This window comes from Gallus gallus, chromosome 3, assembly GCF_016699485.2.
Source record: "Gallus gallus isolate bGalGal1 chromosome 3, bGalGal1.mat.broiler.GRCg7b, whole genome shotgun sequence".
Classification (NCBI taxonomy): Eukaryota; Metazoa; Chordata; class Aves; order Galliformes; family Phasianidae; genus Gallus; species Gallus gallus.
Genome location: NC_052534.1, coordinates 105,243,226 through 105,264,430, shown reverse-complemented (window position 1 = coordinate 105,264,430; position 21,205 = coordinate 105,243,226). Strand labels below are relative to the sequence as shown.

The window sequence follows — 21,205 nt, the reverse complement described above, 5'->3', positions numbered from 1 at the left end:
GCGAACGTGAGGGGAGCGGTGGTGACGTAGTTCCGGTGGCGCCGGAGCGCGAAGTTTGAGCGCTGAGGTGAGAGCGGGGCTCTGGGGCTGGGCAGCGGGTCAGGGCGTCCCGACCCCCTATCGGCGGGGGTTCCCGCGTTCCTTAACCCCACAGATCTTCCTCGCGAAGGGTCCTTAGGTTGCTCGGCTCCCGCCCTCTCCCCCGGTCTCCCTGGGAGCCGCTCCTTGTTTGCTATCCTCTGGAGGCCGCTCTGCTCTGTCCCACTGACCCCTCAATGGGAGTCCGCAGGCCCTGCTTCCCCTCCTTATCCTCCTGTCTCCCCCTTTATGGGGTCCCTAGTTTGCCTGTCACCTCCCTGGTCCCATATGGGGACAGCCCGAGGGATTCCTGTCACCTCCTTGAGGCTGGTGTAAAAGGGCGTGTGAGGACATGGGGACGTATGAGGGTATATAAAGGGATGGAAGTTTATAACGTGCTGTTTCAGCCCTCAGGACTGTCCTTGTGTGAGGCCAACCCCGGAGCCAGACCTGCCCCCAGGCTTCATGGAGGAAGAACATAACAGCAATGAGAAGGAAAATGCCCTGTGTGGAAGATCTCTCACTGCTGCCTCCCGGGATGGAGGAGGGCGAATGCCTGCAGCCCCACTTGCACAGGGGAAGGTGGAAAGAGGGAAAGTTTACTCAGGAGATGGTGAGCTTGTAAAGGTCACATTCTGCATGGTGTGCAGTGCTACAGAGTTGGGGCAGAGGTCAGTCTGGAACAGAGGGGGCCCAGGGGAGACCTTATAGTTCTCTCCAACTCCCTGAAAGGTGGTTGTGTTGAGATGAGGATTGTCCTCTGCTCCCAGGTAACAGTGATAGGACGAGAGGTGATGGCCTCAAGCTGCAGCAGGGAAGGTTCATGTCGGGTTTTAGGAAATGTTTATTCTCCAAAGGAGCAATGCTGCAGTGGCACAGCTGCCCAGGGAGGTGGTGGGGTCACCGTCCCTGGAGGTGTTCCAGAACTGTGGGGATGTGGCACTGAGGGACGTGGGCAGTAGGCATGGTGGGGAAGGGTTGGGGTTGAGCTTGGTGATCTTAGAGGTCTTTTCCAACCTGGTTGATTCTATGATTCTGTCCAAATATGTTCTCTCACAGGAGCTTGGGACCAAGAGTGACACCCTGTCTTGTTATGATTTGTCCCATATTTAGAGTATAGGCACACCAGACAAGCTACTCATGGTTAGAAATGAAACTGGAGGTTGCACATCTGTGCAGGGCTGTGTATTTGATAGCTTACTCTGCTTCTCAGGATGTTAGCTAGCTAGTATGGGAAACACCTGGTCTTTGTTGCCTGCTGGCATTCAGTCTTGGTGTTTAAAATTCCCTAAAGCAGGTCATTGCCTGTCCTCTGCCCCTGAGGAGTTGTAAATAATTTCTTTGAGTATCTATACTGGGTCAACTTTGGTTTGGGTTGCACTGTGCAGATGCTTACTATTGACAGCTGGATTTTTGAGCATGTGTTGCTGTTCCTTGCAGGGGTCTTAGGTTATCTGGAAATGCTGGAGGCACAGGCTCATGAGTTAGGCCTGAAGCAAGAAGAGAAGGAGCAGCAAGAAAAGAAGCTCGACAGATTGAAAGCCAGAGTGCAGGAGCTGAGAGCCCGGAGGGATGAACTGCGGGCTAAAGTGGAGCTGCAGGAAAAGAGGGTGAGAAATGGCTTGCTGCAGAGATCTGACAGAGGGCCTCTGGTATGCTCCTGCTCTTGCAGCATGGATTTATTGAGGTTATTAATTTATTTTCTCTTCTTAAGTGATATACAGTCCTGGCATCCACTGTTCTCAGTACAATGTAGTCCAGGACTGCTGGATCTTTATGCTTTGAGGTTGTATGGCTGTTTCTGAACTTTTTTCCTTCTTCAGCTTGAAATGCTGCCTCACACTTCTCAGAGCTGAGTTATCTCTCTGTAGCTTGAGTGTGTTCCCTGCAGGTGACATGTTTGGTGTCATCAATTTCTGACCTGTCTCATCTTTTGGCTTTTGTAGCTTCTTGACAAGGAAGGAGTCATGGCAGATCCAGCACAGCCCAGTGCTCAGACTGTTTTGGAGTGGAAAGTGAAGAGCCTTAAGGCCATGCTGCAGGTCTTTTACCTCACAGGTAATGCCTCATGGCTTGCATGCATTCTACTGATGGCTGCATTTTTGGGGTGCTGAATTTTGAATAATGAATTTGATGCGAAGTGCAGTTTCCCTATTAATGCTGCTTGTGTTGTGCTTGAAGCCTTCACTCAAAGCATAGGAAGAGCAGTAACACTGCAGTTCTCTGCCTCTCAGAGAAGGCTTCTGGGTTTCTGCAGAAACTCTTGCTTACAGCTGCATCATTTGGACTAAGATCTAGATTTTAGGAAGCATGTAAATACCTTAGTCTTAATAAAATCTTTGGGCATTGGGTTAAATATTCAAGGGTTTGGGTCTTTCAAGCAAGCTTAAAATGCCAGCACCCTCTTTTCAGTTATTCCTGAACTTGGTTTTATATTTACTTTTTTATTTGTTTCCATTGCAAGTCACCTTTGCACTCTGTTCCAGTCAATAGAAGGACAGTGCGGGAATACAAGTCTTATGTTGGTGAGCTTGGGTTGAGTCCGTGAGCCCTTCTGCCACTCTTTTTGGGGCTGTTCTCTTTCACTTAGGGCAGCCTGTTCTGCACTGTGGGAGCCAGGACTGAGTTTGGAAGTGCCAGCATAGTTCAGTTAGTGACAATTTAATCTGCCTTTAAGCTGCTTGAATTTATCTGATGTCCCTTCGTAAAAGGTTGCTGTGTTTTATGTCCCTGAACTCTTGCAAGTCCTTAATCCTCCCAGGGACCTCCCCAGGCTGCCGTGCTAAGAGCATACAGCCCCTGCAGCCTGTGCTGTCCCAGCAAAGCTTCCTTGAGGCGACAAGTTTCTATTAGTGCTCAGTAAAACCTCTTTCTCTGCACCCAAGGGATCAGTGGGAAACTGACCAAACAGGGAGTGTGTTTCTGCATCAGCACTGCTTATGAAGGCACCTACCTGGACTCCTATTACGTGGACCTCCTCATCAAGCCGCTGGTGAAGATTCAACGCCACTCTGTCCCCGTCTTCATCCCCCTGGAGCAGATAGCCAAGAAGTACCTGCAGACGGACATCAGGCGCTTCCTGTCTGTCCTTTCAGACCACCTGAACGCTTACGTTGGGCGGAGGCACCAGGCAGACCAGTTGGAGGTACCAGTAGTCACAGCAACAATGCACGCCTATCTTCTTGCCTTTTATATACCAAACGTTAATGATTGTGCACAGCTCTGGAGTGCTGGGGGAAATCTAAGTGGTTTTCTTTATATGGAGCACTCGCCATTCTGGTTTTCAGAGCATAGCAAATGACTGCGTGACTATAAACTCCATTGCCTGTGTCATTAGTGTGTGTGTATTTGGATATCTTGTGGCTCGTTTAAAATACACAGCCAAGTGCAAGGAAAGCTGTCCTCTTCCTCTGAGGTCCCTAAACTGAAGGAGCTGTGCTTTTGCAAAAGGAGGGTGTGACCTCCCTCTGGAGGGTGTGACTTAAAGATGTAGATGAGCACTTGTTTATTTCAGACTTTCCCTCTCAAAGCTTGCTCGAGGTACAGCTACCCCAGGGCATGCCAGCCTGGGGTGGGGGCACTGTCCTTTGTTAACTCCCAGCCCCATGCTGATGGACTCCTGCCCTAGCTTTGTCTTTCAGAAGTTGTCTTTGTCCCTTCAGGAGCACTTTTCAGACCACATAGATGGAACTTTGCAGAGGAATTCTTTGTGTAACTTGCTGGTCTTTAATTACACCGTGTCAAGTAACAGCAAGACCTTTCCATTCAACGTGAGACTGCTTTATGGAGACCTCTGCTGCAGCCTCCCTACTGAAGCCATCATTTCTTGTACACGTAAGTGGGCAGTGCAGGTGTCTGTGTGGGGAGGGCAGGTCATACTGCAGCGGATGAGTTTTTCACTAGTTCAGTTTGGGGACAGAAAGAAGCATGCTGTCATATTTCTCTGGGAGGAAGCACGGGGGTTAGTGACAGGGAAATAAGACAGGATCTTAATAGCATGAGAAATTTCTTTCAGTGCAATTAGAGAAATGATAAAGGTGGACACCGAGGCCTACTGTTGGGATATCTCACACTGTGCAGCCAGGCCCTAATTAGCCACGTTGTACCGTTCGTTAGGTGTGCTGGCATACAGTAGCAGGGGGGAGATTTACAACCTCTTTCAAAGTGTCAGTGATATTGTGAAATGCTCCTAACAAAGATCTCTGCCTGCAAACCTTTCCTGATACCACTTACTCCCCTGTCTTTTGAATGATGCTACCTCCTCCTGGTGTCATACAGACTGGCTGATACTGAGCGTCTCCTGCAGCCTTAGCAATATGGCACGGCTTAATCCTGATCTGCACTGTTATATGGCTAATTACTGCAAGTGCCCAACTGAGCTGAGGAGGCATTTTCCTATCTCTTCCTTGTGGTTGTGCAGAGCTGTGGGCCTGTCTGAGCCACCTCACATCCCATTCACCTGCCCATGTAGGCTGGCTAGGCTGCGAAGCTAGATGGAGCTCTGAGCAGAGCAGCTCGGGCTTGTAATCACTCTGCCAGCAGTCATGTCTGAGGCCTCCCTCTGGCAGCAGAACCCAACTGTGACGCTCCTTGGGTTGCAGTTAGGCAGCAGGAGTTGTTGTGTACTGTGTCAACAGCTCCTCCTTTCCTTTCCCCACAGAAACGGACCCTTTATAGGTGAACTTCTGCCCTTGCTCAAAAACTGCAGTGCCTTTTGAGCTGATAAGGCAGCTGGGTGGTTGAGGTGCTTCCACACTGTTGTCCCCTCACGAGCAGCCCTTCAGCTCACAGTGTTTCTTGAGCTGCTTGTGCTCTGCAGCAGTTCAGTTCCCCTGGGGGAGACGCAGGACACAAAGGGTTAGGAAGGAGAAAGAAGGGTTATGAGAAGAAAAACTGTGGCCAGGGAGAAAACTCCCTAGGGGCAAGGGAAGAACGAGAAGCAAATATTTTTATGGTGGTAAAATATGTGTTCCTTTCCCCACTGATCCATCTACTTCTGTCTCCTAGCTGGCACTCTTCCATTGCTAGCAGAGATGGCAGCAGCTCACTCAAATGCATTTCGACACATGGCTCTGCACAAGGCCTTCGACTCGCTCATCAATGCTAAAGAAAGCCAAAATTGAGCACCGTAAGCTACCTTGGCTCTCCTCAGTAACGTGCCTCTCCTGACTTCTTCTGCCCGCGGGGAGTGCTCTCAAAATGCAAACGTTTGCCATGGACTGTGGCACTGCTGCTGGGAACCTCCCGGAGGAGCAATTGGCCCAGTTTGAATCTTGAGAGCAATATTTCCTTGATGATTTTGGGTGTCTATTGCAGGTAATCTTTCCTCAGCACTCTGCTTCTCGCTTGTCATTTAATTCCTGCTCGTGGTGCATCGCTGTGTTTGGTGCCCCAGAGCTCCACAGCTATGGAGAATGTCTCACAATTAGAAGGAGAGGCTGTATTAAAACTTCAACAGCTCGGAAAACCTTTTGGAACAAGAACCCTACAGCTCACCACTGCATGTATCCAGGCAGCAGAACTCAGACAGCAGGGAGCAAGCGGAGTAATCTTGCCCTGCTTTATAACAACCTGGAAAGGACTTCACGTTAGAAACTGGTAAAGGCTGGAGGACAACTGGGATTGTTATGGCAGCCACTGAACCTTCCCTGGACAGAGGTGAGGGTTAATTTTGCCAGCAGCAGCCCGTGCCCTCACGTAGGCTGCATTAACTGTCCCCCAGCACATTAGTATTGAGCTTTCCAGAAGACTTCGCACCAGCGGTGGCTTTGGACATCCTGTTTTCTTCCTGTCATGGCAGAACTTTCCTGGCATCCCATCTTTGTGCTTCCAAGTTTGGATCAGATCTTAAAAGCTTGCTGCACTTTTACGAGCACTCTTTCAACGTGTTAATTTCAGTAACAGAACTTTTACTGTGGTATTTTAAAGAATGTTTCCCTATTGATTTTTCTAGACTTATAGCACATGCTTGGGACAACAGGATTTTCTCCTGCCCTGTTTTTGTGCCAACACTGCATGTGGAAAGTTCATAGTTTGCTTTTAATTTTTTTTTTCTGTAGTTTAAGCCTTGTCCAAATCAACCTTTTTATACATAACCTCTGGTTTTCAGATGTTGCAGCTCCAGGTAACAATTCCCTGATGGCTCTGGGAATTGAGTAATGGGGTAGGGATCAAAATCTTGTATCATTCTTTCTGTGATTTCCAGTGTTTTGATACTCTGCAACAAGAGAAAGGAGCAAAAGCCACCAGAGGCATCAACCTCCCCTTTGGGAGCCCCTCCAAACCCAGTATCCCCTTTGAAGAGGTGGTGAAGCCCTTCTCACCATCCCCACAACCCCAGAACACAGCAGACGCAGAACCAGACTTTGAAATTCAACTGCTTTCTATTCAAGAAACTAGTGGCATAATTACACTCTGTGTGCCTCCCTTCTCCCCCTGGCCCTGGCGGTGTCATGCTGAATAACACAGTCCCTTCTCAGCCAGTCCCAGGTCCTCTCTTCCATCAAGCAGTGACAGCAGCTGACCACAGCGTGCACGGGGGGCGAACAGGCACAGTTAAAAATATAAATGTCAATCTGTACTCTTATGTATATATATTTATATATCAGAAATACACAATATTTTGTATTTTTTTCTTTTTCTCTGAGCCCAAGGTGGTACTGCACTCTCTCTCCCCGATCTCCTAACTATGTTGTTTGTGACAAGGATGAACTTGGTATGGACTAACAGCAAAGCCTGGATGCTCCAGCGCGTAGGAGAGATGTGTCTTCCCATCCGACCCTGAGTTTGGATCTCCTTGTGCTGAGTGCGTGGCAGCTGGGGCCTGCAATGCTACTTGGATGCCATACTGCCGCCCGCCCCCCCAAAGCCTGGGATGCCTGGGGAAAGGCAGCCCCAGCCCCAAACCCACTGAGGGCTGTGAGCTTGTGTGCAGGCACAATGGAGCAAAGGAACTTTCCAGCAGGGACTCGGAAAGGGTTGTGCAAAGGGGTTGGTTTCTCAAGTTTGGTTTCAGATCCAGACCTCAGTAGGAGAGATGTCCCTGCTGGCTGCGGTGGTGGGCACTGGCCCCCCCCATGGCCACCCCTCTGGGTGCTGGGGAGGCGGTGGCTGTGCTGGCTGGCAGGCACCGGGCCCTCAGGAGCTGTCCACCACCTGATGGGGCAGGGTGACAGATGAGCCATTGACGAAGGAGCCCTGCTTCTCCCGGCCCTTGAGGAAGAAAGTGAGCAGCTCCCCTTTGCCCTTGACGTAGATGGCCCCACGGCGCACGAAGCGGAAGCCGTACTCCTTCAGGATGAGGTGTGTCTCCTCTACCACCTGCAGGGACAAATGGACACGGGTGGGAGGCTGGGGGACCCTGCCCAGCACACAGCATGGGGAGCCTGGACCCCCATGTGCTGCTTGGGCAACAGGTTTACCCACCCACCAAGCTGCCCACTGTCTTGAGGTGCCCTACTTTTAGCAACACCTTGCCCCATTCCCAGCTTGGAGGAGCCATCAACTACTCCCAGCCCTGCTGCATACTGCTGGCAGTGCTTTCCCTGCCCACGCAGAGCACAGTGCACTTCAAAGGCTGTGAACACTTGTGAATAACTCCCAGTTTGTCCCCTTGGTTGCCCAGGTCATGCTGTCCCACCTGTATGTTCCCCATCACACCAGTGGACTCCATCCTGCTGGCCACGTTCACTGTGTTGCCCCAGATGTCATAGTGTGGTTTGCGGGCACCAATGACTCCTGCCAGCACGGCACCCTTGTTCATGCCTGCACAAGAGCAGGGTGGGTGTCACCTCTGTGCTTGGTGACATCCAGATGGGACACCCAAGGTCTGCTCTGGGGGATAGGGCATCAGGTCACCCCAGGCCTCGTGAGGTCCCACCACTCACAGGGAAGGAGGGATGGGCTGAGCCCCATGTTCCCAGACTTGCCTATGCGCAGCATGAAGTTGTTGAAGGACTGGTAGTTGATGTTCATCAGCGTCACCTTCATGGCCAAGGCAAAGTCAGCGAGGTCAGCCAAATGCTGCCAGCGCTCCTTATCCGAGAGGGTCTCCTTCTGCAAGGGCAGTGGGTCAGGGATGCCCCCCTTGCCCACCATCCCCTGTCACAGGGACCCCTTACCTTGGTGCTGTAGCCATTGGCATTGGCATCGGGGGTCACTCCAGACGCGGCCATGTAGGTGCTGCCGATGGTTTTGATTTTGGTGATACAGCGGAACTGGGGTTCATCCAGGAGCTGAGCCATGGAGACAGATCTTCAGGCACCTGGGGCCACTGGGCAAAGCCCTGTGTTGCCCCCATGACCAGCTCCAGCCCAACTCACTGCGTCAAAGTCAGAGATGATCTCGTTGAGGAACCGCAGGCACTCGATGCCCCCATTGTTGATACTCTCCTCTGTGTAGAAGTCGGCGAAGTTGGGGAGAGAAGCAAACATGACGCCAATCTCATCATAGGACTGGCTGTACAGCTCCTGGGGAGGGGAAGGACAGTGGCTGTCAGCTGGAGATGTGTCTGCACCTCCAGCAGGCCTGAGCCCTCCGAACCCAACCCTCCTCCATCTGAAAAAATAAAGGTGCCCTGCAGTCCTCCTTTGCAAGGCCAAGAAATCACCTCCATCCAACCAAAGATGTTTGACTAGAGTCTTTGGCAACCTCTCCAGATACAGAGGCCATGAACAAAACAAAAATGTATTGAATCACTAAATTTAACCAGGACTCTTGGGGATGCTGCTTGTGGGACAGCAGGTCTGTGTTCCTGTGTGCCCCTCACCTCATCCCTCTTCTTGGAGCCCAGGAAGTGCCTGGCCACATGCTCGGGCAGCATGTTGGTGACAAGGGCTTCGTTCCAGCGCCGCATCTCATAGACCCGCTCCTTCTGGTCATGGACATCAATCTTCCAGAGGAAGAGCGTCCTGGCCAGCTTTTCCACCTGCAGGCAGGGGGAGATGGGTGCAGCAGGGCCTCACTAGCACTAGGAGCATGCCAGCTGGTGTGGGGCTGGTCCAGGCTTGGATGGAGGCCATGGGGCAAGGTGAAACCGTAATGGGAGACATAAGACCTCGTGTGAGGGGCAAATGGGACCTTCATGGGGAAAGCATGGGCTCTGCAGCCACTGTGGTGCTGCCTGCTCTAAATCTTGTGGGAGAGATGGAGGTGCTAATGTAGTTCTAGGCTTCCATGGAGAAGTGCTGGAGGTGATTCCACAGTTGGGGACCAACTGTACTTCCTTTGAGCATGCAGAAATCAGGCTTGGGGCTGTAGTGACAACACGGGGGGGAAGGAAGAAAGGGGCCTCCTGAAGGGGCTGAGTAACTCACGTGGCGAGAGAAGTAGTAAAAGCTGAGCATCACGATGAAGATCATGGCTGTCATGGAGTACTTGGAGGGGACCAGTGAGGACCTGCTGGGGGATGTGGCAAGGCATAGGGTTGGTGATGGGATTGGCCATGCCCCCTCACCATGCCCCTACCACCCCTTACATGCTCTGCTGGCTGCGGCGGCGGTCGTACTGGTCGAAGATGTGCTCCCAGGCATAGATGTTGACAGTGCCAGCTGCCCCAGTGATCAGCACCATGAGAGTCAGCTTGACCATGTGGCTGACCTGCACCAGCATGATGGTGGCCACCAGGGCCAGCACGGCGATGTAGCTGTAGTACTTGGGCTGCTCCCAACAGCCGCCTGGCCGTGGTGGCACCACCGTCCCATTGCCTGTCCCACTGTAGTCCTGCTGGCAGCTGAGCTGGGGGCATGAGGGTAGGATGAGGATGGGGGGCAGGGAGAGATGATGTCCCCCCAAGAGCTGAAGTACTTTGCAGGAGAGAGGAGGACGCCCCAATTGCCAGGTGCTAAAATCCTCCCCAGCCTCAGCACAGACATCATTGATTTAATGATTGGCTGTGCATGGGGCTGTGCACAATTATGGGCTGCTGGGACACAGAAGGTCAGAGCGGGCTCCTGCGCTGGCCCCATGTCTCACCATGTCCACAATATCAGCCATGGTGACAATGATGATGGCAGCCATGGCCCAGGTGTTGCGTGCCCAGCGAGTCCTGTCAATCCAAGTGGAGAAGGCCACGAGCTTTTTGGGGAAGACCTGCCGGGAGAAGACAAGGGACTTCACCCAGGTGGGACACGACATCACCGTGGCCATAGAGAGAACACATAGTGGATAATGGGGTGGCACAAAATATAGATGGGGAAGGTGTTGGGGGGAAGAGCAGCCCCCAGACCTCACCCATCCTCAGTGTCCCCACCCCCTGAGGCTGCCCATCCCGCTCTCACCCGGGGAAAGATGGCAGCCAGTGAGCAGAGGGTGAGGATGAGCAGCAGGATCTCCCCCACCACGAAGGTCACGTAGTTGGCCACCAACCTGTCCCAAAAAGACCCAGAATGGGACAGATCTGAAGCCCTGCGGGGCTGAATGCGAGGTGGGGCAGTCCATCCCCAATGTCTCCCCACCATACCAAGGGTCAATGAAGACCTCCACCAAGGCAGTGAAGAAGAGGACAACACAGGAGCAACTGAAGGCAGCACCGCTCTGCTTCTCCTTCTCCACTGAGTAGCGTGTCTCCATCTCAGGGTCAATGAAGCGCATGGAGAGCCGGAAGGTGCTCTTCCCCTTCAACCTGCCAGCAACATTGGCCATCAGCACCCAGCAGAGCTGGGCTGGGTTGCACTGCTGGCTGGCTGACTCACGCCTGGACAGACTCGCGCTCCAGCAGGGCCTCGTTGAGCAGCTTGTTGAGCTCCTGCTCATTCTGTGATGCATCGATTACCCGCTCAGCCAGGTCCCGTAGCCGCAGCCGGCGCCGCGGGTTGGGGAAGGATGGGTTCACCGCCTGTGCCATGAAGCAAAGCATCAGTGGGAACACTGAGGCCATTGTGGTGTGGTCATCACGGCAGTCCCCGAAATGCAAGCTGAAGGGGGTACTTCCCACGCACCATACCTCTCCATCCTCCTCCCCGTTCTCCTTGGTGCCCCTCACTCTGGCATTGGGCTCATCAGGCTCCTCAGGGCTGGTGCACGCCAAGCTGACGCTGCCATTGCGCTCCTTGGTGTTGACGAGCAGTGGGGAGCCTCCATGGGATGAGGTCAGTGACAGCTTCTGCAAGGCCGAGGCGGTGGCTCACAATGTGCCAAGGATGCCTGCCACAGTGGCACCGGTGCCCACGCCACTACTCACCACCCCATTGATGCCATTGCGTAGAGGCTGCTTGGGCACCACGATGAGGTAGGTGACAATGCCTTTCTCCTTCAGGTACTCGCAGCGAGAGCCACCCTCGCCTGGCTCCACCTCAAATTCGCCCTTCAAGCAATCCATGGTGCTCTGCGAGATGTGCACGCGCCTGCGGGACACGAGGTGCCATGAACTGGGGCCACCCTATGGCTCTGGGATGGTGACACCACGTCCCATCCCCACCAAGAGATGCTCACCCAGGGATGCCACCTGCCTCCATCTTGTTGGCCACGGTGACGTCGGTGGACCACACGTCGTACTGCCAACGCTTCTGGCCCAGCACGCCGCCCAGCACCGTCCCACTGTGCACTCCTACACGCATATCCACCGCTGTCTTGGTCTTTTCCCTCACGTAACTGGGAGGGTGACATGGGAGTCACTCACTGCCCCTCCTGCTTCCAACCCCAGGGCAATAACACCTTCCTTAATTGAGTGTACTTGGCACAGGAGAAGTGACAGAAAAGGGTAGGGTGGCGTCCTGCCTTGGAGAAGCCCAATGGGGTGACCCTGGTGGGGCACCAGGAGCCCCTGCCTATATCAGTACCCATCACTGGGTCCTCCCTGCTTTCTGCCAAACCCCAGGATACTCTTGGGACAGTGATCAGCACACGATAGACACGATGAGGACATGCTGGAAATGTTGACAAGAACACAATGGGAATGAGGACAAGGACACTATCACTGGTATTGGCATGGGTTGCTGTGGGTGCCCTATTCATGGCAGTGTCCAAGGCCAGGCTGGATGGGGCTTTGGGCAGCCTGGTCTATGGGAGGTATCCCTGCCCACAGCACGGGATTGGAACTGGTCGAGCTTCAAGGTCCCTTCCAACTCAAGGTCTCTTCCAGCCCAAGTCATTCTATGATTCTAAGTTATGCTGGAAACGATGATGAGGACATCCTGGGAAAAATGACAAGGGGGATATCCCAAGGAGCTCTTACGAAATAGCCTCCACCATGGCAAGCCCCATCATGATGGAGCAGACGGCGTGGTCCTCCCGGTAGTCGGGCAGCCCACAGATGCAGTAATAGCAGTCACCCAGGATCTTGATGCGCAGCTGGTGGTATTTCTGGGGAGACGGGCATAGTATCAGCCCCCTCCCCATAGCTGGGGTCCCCCCATCCCTCTCCCAGGCAGGGCTTGCTCCATCCTTGCCCATGCCGAGCTCTTCCATACTCACAAGGGACACAAATAACCCAACTTTCCATTCCCTCCCAGTCTCCCTGAAGACTTGGCCAACTGCAGCCCAGATGGTGGGGGCCCCCACCCCTTCCCAGTTCTATTTTTGCCAAGTACAACATGGGGCATCTCCAGCCCATCCCCTTGCTGATGAGGGGGGGACACTCACAGCTGCCAGCTTGTCGAAGCGGGCGAAGAGCTCGTTGAGGAGCTTCACCAGCTCCTGGGCGCTGCAGGACGAGGAGAGCTGCGTGAAGCCCACGATGTCTGCAAAGAGGATGCTGTGGGGAGCGAGGTGTTACTAATATGCTCCTCACGAGGAGGATTTGCAGCGAAAATTTCTTTTCCCATAACGCAGACACGACTGCGACGATTGGTTCAGCTATGTCCCTGAAGGCTATTTTGGGACGTGGCTGGAAACGATGTTCTGCAAATCATGTCTGGATCAAAAAGTGGCCCCAAGCCATAGTCTGGCTGGCAGCTGTCCCGTTACCCTTTGCTTTAGCCACACCCCCTCCCCCCCAATCTCCTTTGAGGGCTTTTCTGGCCCTAAATACAAGAAATTGAGAGATTTTCCCCATTGACCATGGCATTGGTAGGAGCCAGCCCCACCTGACATTCTCATGGCGGTACATGTACATGGTGTTGAACTGCTGCATCTCCTTCTGGCTCGGGTCCTTCTTCATATCCTTCAGCATCTCATCCGCCACATGCTTGGGCAGGATGGAGAGCATCAGCCGCTCCTGGGGGACAGGGCAGGAAACTGAGGATAAGTGCACTGTGCATGTGCTATTCTGAGCAGTCCCCTCTCCTTGGAGACAAAGAGTGGCAAAGGTCAGCCCAAAAACCCATGCCAGCGCTGGAGGGTCTGCAGCGATGTCTGCTAGTGACAGGAGAAGAGGTGATGGCCTCAAGTTGTACCAGGGGAGGTTCAGGTTGAATATCAGGAAATATTTCTTCTCCAAAAGAGCAGTGCTGCAGTGGCACAGCTGCCCAGGGAGGTGGTGGGGTCACCGTCCATGGAGGTGTTCCAGAACCGTGAGGATGTGGCATTGATAGATGTGATCAGCGGGCGTGGTGGGGTGGGTTGGGGTTGGATGTGGGGACCTGAGAGGTCTTTTCCAACCTGAATGACTCAGTGACTCTGATTGTATGTCCCTGCAAACTGCACTGGGGATGGGACAACTACACCATGAAGGATCTCTTGATTTAAAGGCATGGTGTGTTCACATGCCACCCTATAGGACAGCAGCACTGGCCCCAAAGAGGACTAAACCCATGGGGGACTCATACTCCCTGCTTTCCCCACAGCCCTGCAGCTGGAAAGGGGATGCATCCCCCAGCTGGCTGCACGTGAGGATCTGTGCTATGCGTAATTAACGCTGTTAATGAAGCGGGTTTTCCCCTGGGTTTCTGTGCACAGTGGGGCCGTTGCTGGAGGAACAGCTCCATGTCCCTGCCCGGTGGCTCTCAGCACTGCCACCATACAGACAGCACACAGTGACACCCAGCTGCAAGGAAAGGGGTCAGGGATTTCCCGAGATGTCCACTGGGGTTTGATGCTGAATAACCCTGAATTCACCCAATTACTTTGCAAGCTTCTAAGCTACTGACCAGCTAATGTATGGGGCATTGCTGGTGGGAAAAAGGCCACAGGGTGCTCCCTGTGATGTGGGTGTTATGCTGGTCTCCCCTCCCCACCCCTCTCCCCGGAGAAGCACAGTGCTGGCAGTGGGCTGGACCCAACACGCATCTCTGTTGCCATTGGGAGCAAATTGCTGGCAGCGGATCAACCAGATAAGAGATGGGAGATGGGGAGAGAGGCCCCAGATAAGGTGCTAAAATTAGCTGGGCTCATAACTGGATGCCGACCGGAGAAAATGAAGCTTTCCAACTGCCTTTTGTCAACACCGTGCTGGTTCTCCGCCCACTGTTATCACTCCTGTCCCCGTAGCAGGATCAGCCCTGTGAGAAGTGAGATGGCCAAGATCCCAGTGGGGACATTGCTGGGTGGGGATGGGGAAATGCTGCAGGGATGGGGTTGGGGACACGGAGACTTCTTGTGTGGCCATGCTTGGGGACAGAGAAATGTTATGTGGTCACATCTGATGACAGGGATGTGACATATGGCCATGCCCACAGATGGGAACTGTGCATAAGGCAGGGACATTCCGCATGGCCATGCCTGAGGACGAGGACCTGCCGTGTGACCATGTCTGTAGACAGAGACATTCCATGTGTCTGTGACTGGGCAGAGACTTTCCGTATAGCTGTGATCATGAACACATTCTTGAGGACAAGGACCTGCCACGTGTCCATGTCCAGTGATGGAGACCTGGCCATGCCTAGGGACCTGCAACATGGCTCTGCCCAAGGACAGTGACATGCCTCATGGGCATGCCCAAAGAAAGTGACATGCCATGTGTCCGTGCCTGATGAATGGGACCTACTGCACGGCCGTGCCATGTGGTTGTGTAATGGGGTAGGGACCTGCTGCGTGGTCATGCCCAAAGCTGGGGACCTGCCACATGCTTACACATGAGGACAGGGATGGGGACAGCTTGGAGGTGGCCATGTCAGAAGCTGTGAGGTCCTGGAAGAGGACAGTTACACGGCGAGTCCTCAATGACACACAATTCCCACCTCTGGTCCTCTTATCCTTGTTGCCAGCCACCCCTGCCCCATCTTGCTGTCCCCATACTGTCCCCAGCCACAGCTCCTACCTGCTGCTGGCTCTGCTCCTCCAGGTTGAGCTTGACCTCGAGGGACTGCCGCGCTTCCAGGAAGGCCTTGCGGTGCTTGCGGTCAGCCATGTAGTAGGACATGGTGCCCACCGTGATGGCACAAAGGTAGATGGCAATGTTGGACAGGATCTGCGGGGATGAGTTGGGGTGAGAGAGCATTCTGACGGTGGAAGACATGAAATCAACGCTGGATGCAAGCCACCACGCCACAGCCATGGATAGCTGCTGGGGGGACTCAGTGGGGACTGCCACGAAGCAGTGGCTCTGCACGAGGGGTCAACAGGAGACCTCATGGCTCATGAGGGCTGACTGCCTCATTAAACCTAGCAGAGGTGTTTTGGAAAATGGCAGTGGGTCCACAGGGGCAGGAGCTGCCCTGGGGACAGTTACGCAGAGGCTGAAGTGAAGAAGTTAATGAAAACATGGCCAAACCCTAAACGCATGTCCATGCTCCCATCACTCCCAGCAGCTAAAACCATGGCTATGAGGTGGCAGTACCAAAGGTGGATGTGCACAGGTGCCACTGGCCATAAAAACCCATTCTGTTTGCTGTGAGCATGCTGCTGGACCTGGCCCAAAGGTCAAACCCCATCAGTGGCACAATGGAAACAAGAACAAGAGCCCTTCATAGAAAGTATGCCTGATGAGCAAAAGTTGAAAGAATTCCGTTTGTTTAGTCTAGAAAGTCAAAGAGTGGCAGGCAGGACATGATGGCAGGTGGCAGCTCTGCTGAAGGCACGGAGAAGCCCTCCCATCCCGGGGCACAGGCTGAATGACGGCCTGTCTCCACTGGGGACTTGCCACCATGTTCAGTGTCCACCTCCTGATCCCTACTCCCCAGCCCTGCATCCCACAGCCCAGCTCTCATGGCTTGTGCCCATCCCCCATCCCTGCAGCTCGGGATTCCCGGGAAGCCCCAGCATGGCAGCTGGCAAGTGAGAACCATCTGGAGGTGGGCACGGAGAAGAAACCCCCAAACCAGGCGCCTCTCGCTATTTTTAAGCAGTTGTCATGACAATGCACCACTCCGCCGAGCTCAGCACTGCTTGGCACACGTGGGGTCACTGGGAACCCCGCCTGGATGGAGACGTGCCTACCCCAGAGCCCCACATTGCATGGCCATATACCCCAGCCAAGCACATCCTTGTGCTGTGCCAGGCATGCTCGACTCCCAAACCATCCAACAGGTGCTCCAAGGTGGGCTGCAGACTGTGCCATTTCCCTCCAGCCCTACCAGTATCTTGCAGGTGTGAGGGTCATCCAAACTGGGGATGATGCCCAGCCCAGCGAGTGACATTGAAGCCATGGGCAGGGGATGGAGACCCCATGGTAGGATGAGAAGTAATGGCTTTAAGTTGTGCCAGGGGAGGTTCAGGTTGGATATTAGGAAATATTTCTCCTCCAAAAGAGCAGCGCTGCAGTGGAACGGCTGCCCAGGGAGGCAGTGGGGTCACCGTCCCTGGAGGTGTTCAAGAAGCATAGAGGTGTGGTACTGAGGGACGTGGGCAGTGGGCACGGTGGGGTCGGGTTGGGGTTGGACTTGGTGACCACAGAGCTCCCTTCCAACCTTAATGACTCTATGATTCTATGGACCGAGTCCCATGCATCCTGTCTGGCTCATGGCATGGAGCACCACCAAACCCAGAGCCCCAGACCCCCAGCCCCATTCAGCCCGTGGGCTCCTCCTGGACAGCTGGAGCAGGGCAGAAGCTGCCGGCATCTCTCGTTAACCCCCCTGGGCTGCGCCAGCCCGAGCAGCACCCGCTGCTTCATCCTATTAATAGCGGTGCCCTCGGGGAGCCGTACAAATGTCCATAATAATAAAGCGTATGATGTTTATTTCTGGACATAATGTTCCTCTTTTGCAGCAAGCAGAGGCTGAGGCATGCGGCGTTGCCAAGGTTTTGCTGGCCCCGGACTCGCCGTGCCACAGTGATGATGAACGCGGGCGCTGCTGGCCGGGGGGATGCCTGCAGAGCCCCCAGCTCCGGGCACGTTGTCACCATCTCACTGCAGTGCCAGGAGCAAAGGCAGGAGATGGAGTCCCTGTTGCATGCAGCTCCTTTGGGTTTGCATTTTTTTGGACCAGCCGTGCCCAAGCAAGGAGCAAAACCTGGGTAAGCCACTGCTTGCAAAGGTTCCCATAGCATCCTCCCATGGAGCGCACACGTGGAGCACTCCAATCCTGAGCACTTCCAGCAGGATTTTCCACTGTCAACAGCCAGTGCTGAACAAGTTTGCAGCTCTGCCTTTTATTTTCCCATCCCCTGAAGAAGGCCGTGCTACCAGCAGGCCTGGAAACGCTGCGTTTGATGCCTGCTGTAGCACCCAAGATGGATGGTCCATGGGGGACCTCAGCGGGGCTTGGGTCAGCCTCCAGCTGCAGAACCCACTGCTCTGGGGCAGTGACAACACTGCCCAGCTGCTCCAGGCAAGTATTTCCCAGGAAATACTGAGGTGATGGGCCAAGGACCACTCTACCCCTGCATCCCCATCATTTGCTGCCATGCACGAAATGGTGGCCCATCCCTAGGGCGGCATTTAAGCTCAGGGATGCTGTTACTCTACGTTTTCTTCGGCAGAAGATCATCCCCAAAGCATCCCCAAGCATGGGGCTGAGCGGCCTCACACCGGAGCTCCAGCACTGGGGGGGTCGATGGGTCCCAGCCCCGTGCTGGGGTGGCTGCAGGGCTGATGGCTGTGGGGCTGGTGCCTGCTTGGGGCCACTCGGTTCTCCTGGCTCCATCCTTCTGAGAATGCTCTGGTGGCTGTTCGTGAGCCTGGAGGAAGGCCCACGCTGGGCTGCTGCCAAGCTTTGATTACAAATGGCCTTTTTAAGCCATTTTTGCAATTTAAGGGGAAATCAGCACAAGTGGGGCCCCTTAGCAGGGAGGATGGGGATGCCCTCAGCCCACCGTGCCTCAATTTCCCCAGCAGCCAAAGCACAGCCCATTTGTCTACACGCCCCGGGTGGCTCTTGGGGTCAAATCTGTGGCTTTGAGGCCAGGTCTGTGGCATGGGTGCCATGGGGGTGTTTTAGGGGAGCACCCTTGCATCCAGCAAACACCACCATCAGCTCAGAGTGCCCGGATCAAAGCAACTCTAGAGTCAAAGCGTAGAGATGGACGCTAACGCGGGGTTAAGCCATGGGAACACAGTTGGCCTGTTCAACCTAACTAGGGATAGGATGAGACGTAATGGCCTCGAGCTGTGCCAGGGGAGGTTTGGGTTAGACGTTAGGGAAAGAGTGCTGAGGTATTGGAGCAGGGAGGCGGTGCAGTCACTGCCCCTGGAGGCGTTCAAGAACCGTGGGGATGTGGCACTGAGGCCAGTGGGCATGATGGGTGGGTTGGGCATCTCGGAAGTCTTTTCCAACCTGAACGATTCTCTACGACTGGGTGCGGTGGTAGCGGGTTGACGGTTGGGCATGGTGATCGTAGAGGACTTTTCCAACCATACAGATTCAATGACTGCGATTCGCCCTATGCCACCCCCAGGTCCCCACATCCCCCTTCCCGTCCCCATGTCCCCGTACCTGTCTCAGCAGCGTGCCCTCATCCAGGGCATCCTGCCTCTGCTGGGCGACAGTGACGCCGAGCACCAGCGTGTGGACGCCGCAGGACACGGCGGTGATGAGCACGATGGGCGCCAGGCGCAGCGGCAACGTGATGAAGAAGGAGAAGACGAAGAAGGCCTGCCAGCCCACCGTGTCGCTGGCCTCGGGCGAGCGCGAGAAGTTGAGGCCCAAGTAGCAGAAGATCTGGGCCAAGATGAGGACCCAGAGGACGTAGGGCAGGAAGCGGCGGGCGGCGCGCTCGGGGAGCAGCCGGTATTTGCAGAGGGCGAAGAGCAACACGTGGGCGGCCAACCCAGTCCCCGCTGCCAACGCCGGGGCCAACTTGTCGGCGGCGTAGACCGCGGCGCACGTGAGGAGGACGTAGCAATCGAAGAGGGCGGCGAAGACCACCAGCACCAGGAGGGTCTCGTGGCGCTGGCGACGGAAGTAGGTCTGGTAGAGGTTCTCCAGGGACTCGGGAGCGAAGGTGAGGCGCATGAAGCGGGGCAGGCAGAGGCACGGCCCCGAGCTGCGCACCGTCACCTCGTGGGTCCGGCCCACGGCGTGCTCGGGGTCCGACGGCAGGCTCACCGAGTAGTCGGCGGAGTACTCGGCCGAGTACTCGGGCTCCGAGAAATCCCTGTTCCTCGGCATCGCGATGCTTTTCCCACCCCGATCGCGGAGAAACGACGCTCAGCGGGGCATCGCCCTCAGCATCCCCGTTCGGCGGAGCCCCGCGGCCGCTCTCCTCTCCGGGAGCCGTTCTCTCCGGGCTCTCCTCCCGCGGAAGAGCGGCCGGAGGAGGCGATGGGGATTATAAATAGCGAAGGCCGGGAGCCGTGCCGAGCCGGCCTGCCCAGCCCCTGCGCACTGCCTGGCTGCGAGCGGAGCGACGCGGAGAGGAAAAATGTCGCGATGCCTCCTTCCCTCCTTCCCTGCCCCTCCTTCGAGGGCAGCCGGCTTCGGGGGCGACCCCGGCGCTGCCCCGGCCCCGCCGCTCCGCTCCCTCCCTCCCGGCCCCCGCCCCAGCCCCGCCGCCTCCCGGTTGCGGCAGCGCAGGTGCGGCCCCGCCGCTCCCGGCAGCATCCTCTGCTCTCCTCCCGCATCCCGGAGGGCTCCGGCCCCGCGGGGGCTTCGCTCGGGGCTTCCCCGGGCCGGGGGAGGGAGCCCACCGCCGGCCGTGCCCGTAGCGGTGCGGCCCCGGTGCGTCCCCGCCTTCCGTAACCCTCTCGCTGCCGGCTGCGGGGAGACCGCGGTGCCGCCGGGGTGGGGAGGTGGGGGCGGGTGGGGAGGGGTTGTAACCGCTCGCGGCCCTTCCTAGGGGAAGTTTGGGGAGCGCAGGGGGGCACTGCTCTGGGGCTTGGGTAGCTGGCAACGCTCCTGTGCCGGTGGGGTTCCCACTATTGCCCCCTCCAGCATCCCAGCCTGCTCTACTCAGTGCTGCTCCCTGCTCCGTCCTTCCCATCCCCTTCTCTGCACTAAGTATACAGTCTCCATGAGGATGCACATCTCTTGAACCAAGCGCCTTCAGCCTCACTTGGTGCCACGGACCCCAAACCCAGAGCCCAAAAGAGCCCCATGGCACTCTCTGGGGTGACAGCCACCTTACAGCGCCCCCACCGAGGAGCAGAGCAAACCAAGGCTTCCGCACGTGTATGTCCCCTTCATCTAGGCTGGCCAAACCGCCCCCACAGGGGCTGATACCCCATTGAAACCCCTTCAGAAAAGGTTCCCTCGTGTTTCAGCCACTGCCTGCTCCTCTCTTGCACCCCTGACCTGGAAAAATGGCAGTGCTTCAGAGCTGATGGAGATGCCCTGGACCACAGCTGAAGGAGCCCTGCCAGATACCCATGCATCCCCAGCTGAGCCCTGGGCCAGCAGCTGATATGGGAGATCGTCCTGGCTCCGCAGCCAGGAGGAGTAATTGCTTCTGTGTAATAATTAATACCAAAAATGAGAGCGCTGAAGCTGCAGCTCTCAGGAGGCTTCTGGAGTGCTTGGGGTTATCCCTGTCCTGCTGCGGCTGAAGGGGAGTGTAAGCAAGCAGAGCTTAGGCTGCCAAGTCTATTCCATGCCCTGGTCGGCACAGGACCCGGCCCACAGCAGTATGCCCAGCCAGGGACACAGCCTGACCTGGGACAGGCAGCTTAGCTATCAAACTGCACCCCAGGTTAACTGGCCCAGTTTTGTGAATTGGGATGGCTGCAACCCAGCCTCAGCAGAGGGTCAGTTCTCCAGACCCTTGGTGGGCATATAACGGGGAACGAGCCCCGAGCAGCACAAAGCAGACCTGACAGTGGCTGGGGGTTATCAGGCACTGGGCCAGACCATTAATGCCAGTGTGCTCCCCAGCTGCTGGCTCCAGCAAGCGTTGGGAGGAAGGTGGGCAGTACCTGTGGGCCACAGCGACGGAGGCT

At 55.5% G+C, this 21,205-nt stretch overlaps 3 protein-coding genes across 7 annotated transcripts in view; 2 read left to right on the top strand and 1 right to left on the bottom strand.

Annotated features, from left to right (window-relative positions):
- Positions 1-20: 20 nt before the first annotated feature.
- Positions 21-6,726, top strand: CENPO (centromere protein O). The gene is made up of 7 exons (NM_001031099.2): positions 21-67; positions 486-691; positions 1,519-1,688; positions 2,025-2,136; positions 2,964-3,223; positions 3,741-3,912; positions 5,086-6,726. Exons 2-7 carry the CDS (start codon positions 544-546, stop codon positions 5,199-5,201), a joined length of 978 nt encoding a protein of 325 aa, NP_001026270.2. The 5' UTR covers positions 21-67; positions 486-543; the 3' UTR covers positions 5,202-6,726.
- ADCY3 (adenylate cyclase 3) lies at positions 6,443-19,953 on the bottom strand. 4 transcript variants are annotated; one of them, XM_015285192.4, is made up of 20 exons: positions 18,768-19,953; positions 15,212-15,361; positions 13,101-13,231; positions 12,658-12,769; positions 12,251-12,378; positions 11,509-11,667; positions 11,258-11,420; positions 11,021-11,179; positions 10,770-10,912; positions 10,538-10,699; positions 10,356-10,443; positions 10,051-10,167; positions 9,554-9,813; positions 9,393-9,477; positions 8,846-9,004; positions 8,400-8,546; positions 8,199-8,312; positions 8,007-8,133; positions 7,718-7,842; positions 6,443-7,398 (listed from the first exon to the last, which is right to left on the bottom strand). In XM_015285192.4, exons 1-20 carry the CDS (start codon positions 19,440-19,442, stop codon positions 7,216-7,218), a joined length of 3,387 nt encoding a protein of 1,128 aa, XP_015140678.1. In that variant the 5' UTR covers positions 19,443-19,953; the 3' UTR covers positions 6,443-7,215. The 4 variants fall into 4 exon arrangements, with proteins under 4 accessions (XP_015140678.1, XP_015140679.1, XP_040554028.1 ...); XM_015285193.4 differs by having other exon boundaries at positions 9,393-9,474; XM_040698094.2 differs by lacking the exon at positions 8,846-9,004.
- EFR3B (EFR3 homolog B) overlaps positions 19,028-21,205 on the top strand; it is a 55,818-nt gene continuing 53,640 nt past the window's right edge. The window contains exon 1 of one of the 2 annotated variants that reach the window (XM_046939409.1): positions 19,028-19,235. The gene's annotated coding sequence lies outside the window, so the exon portion shown is untranslated. Of the gene's footprint in view, positions 19,276-21,205 lie in introns of both variants that reach the window. The other variant, XM_040698099.2, reaches the window with a different exon arrangement.

Coding starts and splice junctions, on each gene's coding strand:
- CENPO (NM_001031099.2), top strand. CDS start 544: ATGGAGGAAGAACATAACAGCAATGAGAAGGAAAATGCCCTGTGTGGA. Junction 1,689..2,024: donor TGGAGCTGCAGGAAAAGAGG/GTGAGAAATGGC, acceptor TGGCTTTTGTAG/CTTCTTGACAAGGAAGGAGT. Junction 3,224..3,740: donor ACCAGGCAGACCAGTTGGAG/GTACCAGTAGTC, acceptor TTGTCCCTTCAG/GAGCACTTTTCAGACCACAT.
- ADCY3 (XM_015285192.4), bottom strand. CDS start 19,442: ATGCCGAGGAACAGGGATTTCTCGGAGCCCGAGTACTCGGCCGAGTAC. Junction 10,700..10,769: donor GAGCGCGAGTCTGTCCAGGC/GTGAGTCAGCCA, acceptor TGTTGCTGGCAG/GTTGAAGGGGAAGAGCACCT. Junction 7,399..7,717: donor GTGTGATGGGGAACATACAG/GTGGGACAGCAT, acceptor TTGTCCCTGCAG/GTGGTAGAGGAGACACACCT.